Source organism: Myotis nattereri (assembly GCF_964212035.1).
Source record: "Myotis nattereri genome assembly, chromosome: 14".
NCBI classification, from domain to species: domain Eukaryota; kingdom Metazoa; phylum Chordata; class Mammalia; order Chiroptera; family Vespertilionidae; genus Myotis; species Myotis nattereri.
In genome coordinates this window covers 40,991,587-41,002,058 of record NC_138089.1, presented here as the reverse complement: position 1 = coordinate 41,002,058, position 10,472 = coordinate 40,991,587, and the positions used below count along the sequence as shown (strand labels likewise).

General features: G+C 37.9%; 1 protein-coding gene across 1 annotated transcript in view; it reads right to left on the bottom strand.

Annotated features, from left to right (window-relative positions):
* Positions 1-104: 104 nt before the first annotated feature.
* RAB5A (RAB5A, member RAS oncogene family) overlaps positions 105-10,472 on the bottom strand; it is a 33,830-nt gene continuing 23,462 nt past the window's right edge. Inside the window, exons 3-6 of the mRNA XM_081105782.1 lie at positions 8,632-8,783; positions 8,193-8,315; positions 6,431-6,524; positions 105-1,534 (exon numbers count right to left, since the gene is read on the bottom strand). Of these exons, the coding sequence (XP_080961908.1) occupies positions 1,419-1,534; positions 6,431-6,524; positions 8,193-8,315; positions 8,632-8,783 (485 nt within the window). The 3' untranslated portion in view covers positions 105-1,418. The remainder of the gene's footprint in view (positions 1,535-6,430; positions 6,525-8,192; positions 8,316-8,631; positions 8,784-10,472) is intronic.

Genomic DNA, 10,472 nt, shown 5'->3' with positions numbered 1-10,472 from the left:
TAAGAATGTAGTAAAGAAAATATAAAGACAGATTTTTGAGTAACATAATACCATTTATATATGTTCACTGCTCCATTAAAAAAAAAAAAGAGAAAAACCAGTGCTTGCTTTTTATACCACTTTATTCCAACCTGAGCACCTCAATATAAAACTAAACACTGGTGAACTGTTTTCTTTACTAATTTTGAATTACTGTAAATGTACAAGTTCTGCTAGCAGTTCAACACTTAAATAGATTAAAATCATCTCTGACACATGGTAGATTTCATATAATGAAAATACCTAAAACAATTAGTGCAATATACTGAATTGATCAAAATAAACAAACTTTGGAAAATAAGGCTGCAAGATTATTACTAACATATCGCAATACTTATGCTACAAATTACTGGTACATTGGTTATTACGGTTCTGAAGCCCCTTCCTTTGAAAGGGGGCGAGAAGGAAAAAATTAGCTGTTTTAGTAACTGTACATTTTGTATGCTTTTAAGCAACTCTTAAATATTACAGAAGAGGAACATATGGAGACTACAGTGCAGTACCCTATTTACAGTACAGCTGAAGATCGAATTTAAAATAATCAAGTCTGAATGTACATAATTGTTAGTGCATTGACTATATTATGCCCAAAGGGAACAAAGCCCTGGACCTCCATGCCCCTAAACAAAACCGATAAAATGGCCTGCAGTGATTAAACAGAAATCACAGACACCTGGTTTGTTTCACTTTTGTTGAAGAGCTCACCTTTGAAGGGAACACTACTCATTAAGATGCATTTTATCAGTTTACATATTCCTAAAACAAGATGAGGTTACAATTGGCTTTTTTTTTTTTTTACCCCATTTAAAAAAATAACAGGATTGGCTACAATTTAGATGCCACTAATGTTCATTCCACCCTCCCCCCCACCCCCATATGTGGGACTGTTTTCTTGCGGCTAATTTGTTTAAATGTGGAATGTACACTTTAAATACGGATACTAAGAGAAATTACTGGCTGCCTAAATACTACAGCTAAGCATAAATATCTTTAGAACCTTCTTAAAAAAAAAAGAGTGTTTCTGAAAGGCTCAAATTAAGTTCGAAATCTCTTTCTTAGAACTGGCTGGTTAACTGTGGGTTCAGATAGTCATTTGCCTATATCCCTGGTGATGAGAAATGATTCTTCCTAACCTTCCAAGGAAACAAGTATACATAGCTCTCATTTCCCCCTTCTACTGCTGAAACGTTAGTCAGAGGGTCACATGCATGTCATTAAAAATTAAGTTCAAAACACTTAAAATAATTCTGTATTAGAAACTTGACTCTATCATAAGTCTCTTCTTTTTGGAAGTCATACTGAGCTGGTTAAATGCTCCAATTCCACGGTTATTACATTTAGGAAGCAGAAGACTATTCCAGCTAGTTCAAACTGGAGGCTTAGTTACTACAACACTGACTCCTGGTTGGCTGTGTGGGTTCAGTAAGGTCTACTCCTCTTCCCCTGGCAGAATTTGCTCCTGGATTCTGTGGTTCATTCTTTGGCAACTTTTTAGCTGAGAAATAAAGTATTAAAACAAAACACAATTAGAATATTCATACTAGAATGTTAATCTTCTTACTGATAATCTTCCTTTCTAATTAGATTACCCCAAAGTGTCACATAACCATATGTTCATTTGCTTTTCAAATGTTTATTGAGTATCAACTAAGTATCAAAACATTAGTCACTCGGTCCTGATGGAGTTCAGTGAGTTGATGGAAGGATAAAATGGGGACCAGTTGCTGACACACAATTAAAACTTAACACTTCTTCCCAGAGCTGTCGTCCCACCCTTGGGGCCTCTGCTGAGAAAACGGAATCAAGTCTCAAACAACACCTTTTTAATTGTATCTCTAGTATTATAGATGTAGGGCAGTACTGTATTATACCTCTGTGAATGTAAAATAGGGGGAGCTCTGCTCAGCCACAAGCCAGGCTGATGGCTGCCAGTACAGTGGTGGTGGTGGGAGCCTCTCCCGCCTCCTCAGCAGCGCTAAGGATGTCCGACTGCAGCTAGACCTGCTCCCCGCTGGCAAGTGGACATCCCCTGAGAGCTCCCGGGCTGCCAGAGGGATGTCTGACTGCCAGCTTAGGCCCAATCCCCCCAGGGAGCGGGCTTAAGCCAGCAGATGGACATCCCAAGAGGGATCCCAGACTGTGAGAGGGCACAGGCCGAACTGAAGGACCCCGCCAGCCCCGAGAGCACAAATTTTTGTGCACGAGGCCGCTAGTGTGTATGTGTGTGTGTGTGTGTATATATATATAGTTTGAATTGTTGGAAACTTTAGCTGTGCTGTCAACTTTGGAAAAACTATCCCAGTTGTACTGTGTTGGGTTGGCATTGTACAGAAATTAACAGCCATATTGGTCTAGAAACATTCAACATAATTTTTTCCATTTGTACAGGAGCATCGCACTGTATTAAATATGTAAGGTCTTAATCTACATGGGTTTGATTACAGAAACTAATAAAGTATTCTCTAAATAAAAATAAAAAAACAAAAAACAACAACACTAAAGCTATATGAAATCTTTATGTAGATTCACTTCAAAATCATTAACATCTCTATTATTTAATTGACAGCCAATCTACACTAATAAAAGACAAAGATGCTAATTGACCATACATTCGCTACGCCCACCAGCCAATCAGAAGAGTATGCAAATTAACCCAACAAAGATGGCCATTAAATTTGCATACTGCAGGCTAGCGGGGCAGGGCCTGCCATCTGCCGCCTGCCCCAACTGCGGGATCAGGCCTGCTGTGTGCGACCCGGGGAGCGGGCCTAAGCCAGGAGGTGGTTATCTCCCGAGGGGTCCCAGACTGTGAGAGGGCACAGGTCGGGCTGAGGGACACCCCCCTCCCCCGCCAGTGCACAAATTTTTGTGCACGGGGCCTAAACCTAAGCGACCAGTTGTTATGACACACACTGACCACCAGGGGGCAGACACACAACACAGGAGCTGCCCCCTGGTGGTCAGTGTGCTCCCACAGTGGGAGCACTGCTCAGCTGACCGACGGGACAGGTGCCAAACGCTGGGCTCAGGATCATGGTGGGTGAGCTGCAGTGACGGTAGGTGCAGTGGGGCCGGGATGAGTTGGAGCCGTGCGGCGCTAGCCCCTCCCCAGCCACTTGCTGCTTTTACATCCCTCAGGGGATGTTAGACTGCCGATTTCGGCCTATCCCTGCAGGCCCCACTGAGGGACCCCACCAGTGCACAAATTTGTGTACTGGGCCTCTAGTAATGTTTATAAAGTTCAGCTTCTATCCATGTTCTCTGGACTGCTACAAGCACATTTGGAATAAGTTAGGATATAAACAAATAGCATTACCATCACCCCAGAACTTGTCCTCTGCTGTGCAATCTAATTATTACCAAATTATAACAGATCACATCTCCTATTTTCTTCCTACCTTACACAGATTTTACCCTTCAAATATCTACCATTTTCCTTTCTTGTAACTGAGTAAGAATACTAATGTGATTTATAAGTAATTCTACTTAATGCAAGTGAGGCTCTCTCAAAAACCATTTCCCAATTTTGAGACAGATGAGCATGGCTTTCCTCATTTGAACAAAGCAGTTATAGCTTTAGCTCTGCTATATCGGTACAATGCTGTTCTCTGTAGCACTGCACCTGCTGATTAGATGTCAGCTGCTTGGAATCTGAAGATCCTTATATGCTGGGTTCATGAAATAATAAAATGTCTTTAAGAGTACAGATTGTAAGGGTAGCTAGACACACTGGTCTCTACCAACCTTGGGAATGGACTACTATGGTAAGACTCTAACTTAATCTTAGCTTTGGCTAAGCTTACACAAAAGTGAAACATGCTCTACTTCAAAATATGAACGCCTAATTGTGTCTTGGATCTTCTATCCTTTATTTGTTGTAATATTCCACATCAGCATTAATAATCTCTATAATTCTAGATGCTGGGCTGGGCAATGGATCGGGAAGCCAGAACATCAAGGTTTGGGAAGAAAAGCCATCATCACCTTAGGGTACTTCTCTAGGAACTGCTGTATAGATGGTAGGGTAAATGATAGTAAAACGATACATTTCCAGTCAGCTGTATTCACAAAGCTTCATAGGACAAAGAATAGGCTACCATTATAAACTTTATTATAATTATGTCAAGTTAGGTTTCTGACTGAGTGACCATTTTCACTTTAGCAGGGCTTCCTGTAATTAGATATGAGTGAAATCAGGAGGCTGAAGGAAATAAACCAGAATGGTTAATTTTTACTGTGATAATAAACCAAAACACATTTTGGGGATTTCAAAAGAAGCTGTCTCCTGTCTTATATCTTACTGAATGTCACCAAAGTGAAACTGATACTATCTGTTTTGTACATAGATAACCAGCTTACCAATCTGTCCCTAAATTGATTAGGATTGTGAGAAAAGAAAAATTCTAGATCAAGTTAATGAAAATGAACAAGAAAAGAAGCCACTCAAAACCTTATAAAATTAAAAGCAGATGATAAATTTAAACTCTTCCACGAAATAAGTGTACTCCCTTTGGGAAGTCACCAAAGTAAAAATATGAGTGTACTGTGTGATTTAAGTTATAATCTGGTAAAAGAAATGGCCTTTCCATTTCAAGGGAAGAACATTCTAATTTCAGAACAGTAATCGAAAGTTCTAGTATGTAGGCTACTTTCTGACTGGAAAAACGACCTTACTAGTACTTCTAAATAAAAAATAAAAATTAAATTATGACTCCTCTGGTATTCAGCCCCCCCCGCCTCCCCCCCCCCCCCCCCCCCCCCCGTAGTCTTAATACCATCAGAAAGCTTTAAAGTTCAGCCTGATTTAAAGGACTTACTATTTTGTTTTCTTTTAACTTTCCAGATGTGGTTCAGGGTGTCACCCATCCCATTTATAAAAAGAGTGTATTGTCCACAATCCTTCACAACTGTGCTGGCTAGCATTTCCCTAATAAATACGAGCCTGAGTTTCTCAGGAAAATATTTTACACAGCAAACAGTTTTTTCCTAAATGAGCCACCATTAAACTCTTTCCCTTAGTTCCAGTTATTATGACAGTACTTGCAACTTTTACTGAGTTTTTTTTTTTTTAAGCTCTTAAATGGTTAATTGGTATGACTTCAATATAAAAGAGTATTTCTTATTTGGGGATAGGAATGCGGACACTCAGTTAATGATCATTGCTATTTAATAAAAGATGTTATGGGACAAGAAAAGTGCTAGCACATGAATAGAGTGGAGGCAGAAAATTGTGAGAGCCACCTAAGTAGACCCTTCCCATAGAATCTGCACCTTAAAACTAATGGAAGGAGTTTAAAGTCAATAGAAATACTTTTATTTTTGTTGTAGACAGAAAGAAACTTCCTTATTACTATTCCAACTTCATTACTTCAACAACGGTAGAATAGCAATCATCATCAGTTTAAAGTACCTTAAAGAAAAGGTAAGAGTGCTGCATAGGATGGAATGATCATTGAGGTCACATAAAGCATAGATGGTGTTTTGTTTTTCCTCTTTGTCTCTGTGTCTCATGCTTTGAAACTTTATTACAATATCTGCATTAAAAAATATGGCTCTAAGTTTATTACCTTTTATTTTAAAAGTATAACCTGCCCTAACTGGTTTGGCTCAGTGGATAGAGCGTCGGCCTGCGGACTCAAGGGTCCCAGGTTCGATTCCAGTCAAGGGCATGTACCTTGGTTGCGGGCACACCCCCAGTAGTGAGTGTGCAGGAGGCAGCTGATTGATCTCTCACATTGATGTTTTTAACTCTCTATCCCTCTCCCTTCCTCTCTGTAAAAAAATCAATAAAATATATATATATATATATAAATAAATAAATAAAAAGTATAACCTAATAGAAAAACACACACTTTATCCTCAGTGAAATCTTTAGAAAATCTATTACTGCAAAGTCCAAGCTTCCATATTTTCAGAAGAAACTATGCTTACAATATTACAACCTAATAGATAATAATCTCTCAAATTTGACAATATTACTAAGTAATGAATGTTTGGTCAAAAGGATCTAAAATAGTTGTAGAATCAAAAAAAAAAAGAAGGAAAATCGAAGAATATTTTAAAAAGAAGAGTCAAACTAGCCCTAGCTCAGTTAGGTTGGGCATTGGTCATCTCAGGTACCAAAAAGAATGCCAGTTTAATTCCTGGCCAGGGCACATGCCCAGGTTGCAGTCTCGATCCCTGGCAGGGAGCATGCAGGAGGCAGCTGACAGATGTTATACTCTCACATCAATGTTTTGATTTTTTTCTCTCTCCCTTCCCCTCTCTCTAAAAACCAATAAAAAAAACCTAGAAAATTTAAAAAATAAAAATATTTTTAAAAGAGTCAAACTAAAAATGTTCCAGTATAATGTTTTGCCTATATTTGTAGTTTGAAAAAAGTTCATCTTACCTATTGCCATGAATATTTCATTTACATTCATTGATGTTTTAGCTGATGTCTCCATGAATAATAAACTGTTGTCATCTGCATAGGACTGTGCTTCCTGTTTATAGAACAAAAATAAAAGGCTTCCTTATTACTACTCCAACTTAATTACCTACAACCAATAATTACTAGGTAAAAGTAAAACAAAGATAATGGCATTGCGTAATTTTCTTTTTGCCTTAACTTGCACTATCCAAGCCTGATTAATCTGGTCTCACATTAAATCTGCTTTCCAGCCCTGGCCAGTGTGGCTCAGTTGGAAACACTAAAATGCTTTGGGTTCGATTCTGGTCAGGGAACATACATAGGCTTCAAGTTTGATCCCTGTTGGTGCACCTACAGGAAGGCAACTGATCAATGTTTCTCTCTCTCTCTCTCTTCCCCGACCCCCTCCTCTCTAAAATCAATGTGTGTCCTCAGGTTACAATTAAGTAAATAAATAAAAATAAAGTCCTTTAACTCTGCTTTCTAGAGGGGGAAAATTTTATCCTATTCTAAATATAAAATTTTCTTGGATCTCAATGGCAATTTTTTAACAGCAAAGGTGGAAATTTATTGAAGAACAATTACACACTCTCATGTGGGAGGGGGAAAATGTACCCTCAATGGCAAATTTTACTTATGCTCATTATTTGCAATAAAGTCAAAGGGCAACCAAATATATAATACTGCCTTCAACCACTAAAAGGCACTCTGATATTTAATTCTAAATGAGTTTTGTAAGCAACATTTTAAATTTGAATGTATTATGAACCATTCCTTTGAAAATTGTTACTATTCTACATTTTTGTCATGCTTTACAGTTTACATGTATTATTGCCTTTGATCCTCACAGCTGTTGTAAAGAGCAACCAATTATCTTTCCCATTTGACAAAGAAAAGAAATGAGGTAATAAGGTTCCTTTGAACTGTCATGTGATAGAACCACTTTTGACTATAATTTACATGCTCTATCTACCACTCTATGCTGGGGAGTAATATATGATACCATACCTGACATGGTTGTCACCAGAACCAAATGAACTCTGTATGCTCAGCTTCACACCTAATGATGTAAGAACCATTACTTCCCTTTCTCCATTATCTAGCCATCACCGAAAAAGAAAAATTCCCTTCACTGATATTGTACATATAATGGCCACAATCAAACTTCTCTAGTAGAGAAGCTGACAAACAAGAGAACAGAAGTTTTAAAATATCTACTTAAAGACATCTGCTTTATTTTAAAAGATTGTACTTTCTCTATTTTATAGCAGGGACCATTCCTAAATAGCTGTATTTGATAACATACAAACTGGATTTTTTGAGTTTTTAAGGCCCCTTTAAGAACAACCACATGAGTGTAGATTATGTGTACCGAAAGCGTGTGGGTATATCTAGGTATGCATATGTGTGTTGATATATATATATTATTAAATAAACAGGAAAAGGTTAGGAAGGGTAGGATGCAATCGGTTTTTACTTATTTCTGCACTATTTGCAAACAATTACTTTGTAATTGTTTAGGTCAACAAAATCTGAATCTAACTATATATATATTACAATTATGTAAAGACATTAAAAGATTCAGGTTTATCATGAGAAGCATTTTATTACATATATTATATCACATGTGTTCAATACATTTTATTTACATGGTTTTTAAATTATAACTATAATTCAAGTATGGATACAGAAGAATTTACAATAAATATGTGTCTTCAAATATAAATTAAATTCAACATACCTGGAAATCAACAGCTCTTTTATTTGCAAGGTCAGCCTTGTTTCCTGATAAAGCTATTACAATGTTAGGACTGGCTTGCCTCTGAAGTTCTTTAACCCAATTTTTGGCTCTGGCAAAGGACTCCTGGGAAACAAACAAAAAAACCCCAGCTACTTTCAGGCACAGGATCAAAAAATGGCCAGGGAGAGTCTTTGTGAGACAAGGCTTTAAAGACTGTTCAAAGTGACGCTGGGAAAGAAATTCTTAGGCCCTTTGAATTATTTAAGATACTTTCATCTTTTTTTTTTAAATCAACTTTTCTAATTCAAAAGCTTTATGGAGAAATGTCATGCTTGGCTATAAAAAGAAGGATTTAAAAAGATCTTATCTCTAATCAAAATTCTAAATATCAGAAACGGACATTCAAACTAGTTCCATGATATTATGCATTTCTACTTACCTCATTTGTGATGTCATACACAACTATGGCTGCTTGTGCTCCTCTGTAGTACATTGGTGCTAGGCTATGGTATCGCTCTTGACCAGCTGTATCCCATATTTCAAACTTTACTGTTGTGTCATCAAGACACACAGTTTGCGTTAGAAAAGCAGCTGAAAGAAGAAAATGTCTGCAGTAAGTTAATCATTTTCCCCCCTAAAATTTCCATAATACAGAAAACACCTGAAAACCTGATATATTATTACGTACCCAGTTAACAGTGGCTTTAAATACTTGTAAGATCTGTGCTTCATAGCTGAATATATGTGCTTACATATAAGAACTTTATTAATGGTATACTCTAGGGCAGTGGTCGGCAAACTCACTAGTCAACAGAGCCAAATATCAACAGTACAACGATTGAAATTTTTTTTGAGAGCCAAATTTTTTAAACTTAAACTATATAGGTAGGTACATTGTTATTAACTTAATTAGGGTACTCCTAAGCTGGCCTTTGCTAAAAACGTCCTCAATCAGAGGTACATTCGCTGAGGTCGACCCCTTCCAACTCTCCCATCCACACTCGTCTTGTATGCTTGTTTCAGAGTTGGATGGGAGAGTTGGAAGGGGTCGACCTCAGCGAACATACCTCAAAACAACGTACCTCCTCCGCGCTGAGTATCCCGCGTCCCGCCTGCGCCACGTCTCCCGTTGCCCGACCGACCCACACCCCCTTCTTCTTCTAACGCCACTTCTTCAAAATAGACTCGCCCAGGCCGAAAACCACTTCTGCACATGGGCCACGAAGTTTCAATTGCACTGTACGTGCGCGCCTGCACCTGGTATTTTGTGGAAGAGCCACACTCAAGGGGCCAAAGAGCCGCGTGTGGCTCTCGAGCTGCGGTTTGCCGACCTCTGCTCTAGGGATTTACCCAGTTCATTACCACTAAATTAATATTTTTGTTATATTATTCCTTTAAAACATTGACACCTTGATTTTTATAATCATTAGCTCAAGCTACACTTAATTTGCTAAACATAGTTTCAATATAAACTCCTAGCTCTTTCATTACTTGCCATGAACATTTTTTTTTGGATTTGTACCTTTTCATCTTTTCCCTCAGATTTTAATTTTAACAATAAAGTATCATTTTATAATGATATTTTTGTTTTTGAAATTGAGATTGCTGCAAATCTACAAAGTACCACTTGTTTTCTGAATTGCTTCATGAGAACAGTATAAAGTAAAATATCTATTACAAGTATACTTCTCTTGGCTCTATGAATAGCCATCAGTAAAGGCACCACAATGGACACTTACGAAAAAAAAATCTGATTTATAAAAGGTAGGTTATAATCAAGTGGATTAACTTTAAAATAATGTGAGAGTAAACGTCTAACCACAGCTAACTGCACACTAAAGATATTTATGAACAAGATCTACACACACCCATTTTTAGCAGCATGCTGGCCAATAACCATACCTATAGTTCCTTTTGTTCATTAACTTTGGTAGTTAAATTCCTGCAGTTCTAGCTTTCATCTTATTATGTTCCTCACTTTTTAAAAATATGTATTTTTATTGATTTCAGAAAGGATGGGAGAGGGAGAGATCAAAACATCAATGATGAGAGAGAATTACTGATCCACTGCCTCCTGCACGGTCCTAACTGGGACTGAGCCCACAACCCAAGCATGTGCCCTGAGTGGGAATCAAACCGTGACCTCCTGGTTCATAGGTTGATGTTTAACCACTGAGCCTCTCCAGCCTTGGCTGCTCCTCACTTTTACTTTCAGCTCAAGGTGTGATCTTCAACTCCTCCCCAAAGAGCATGGAAGAAAGTTATTAAAATTTCCTAAAA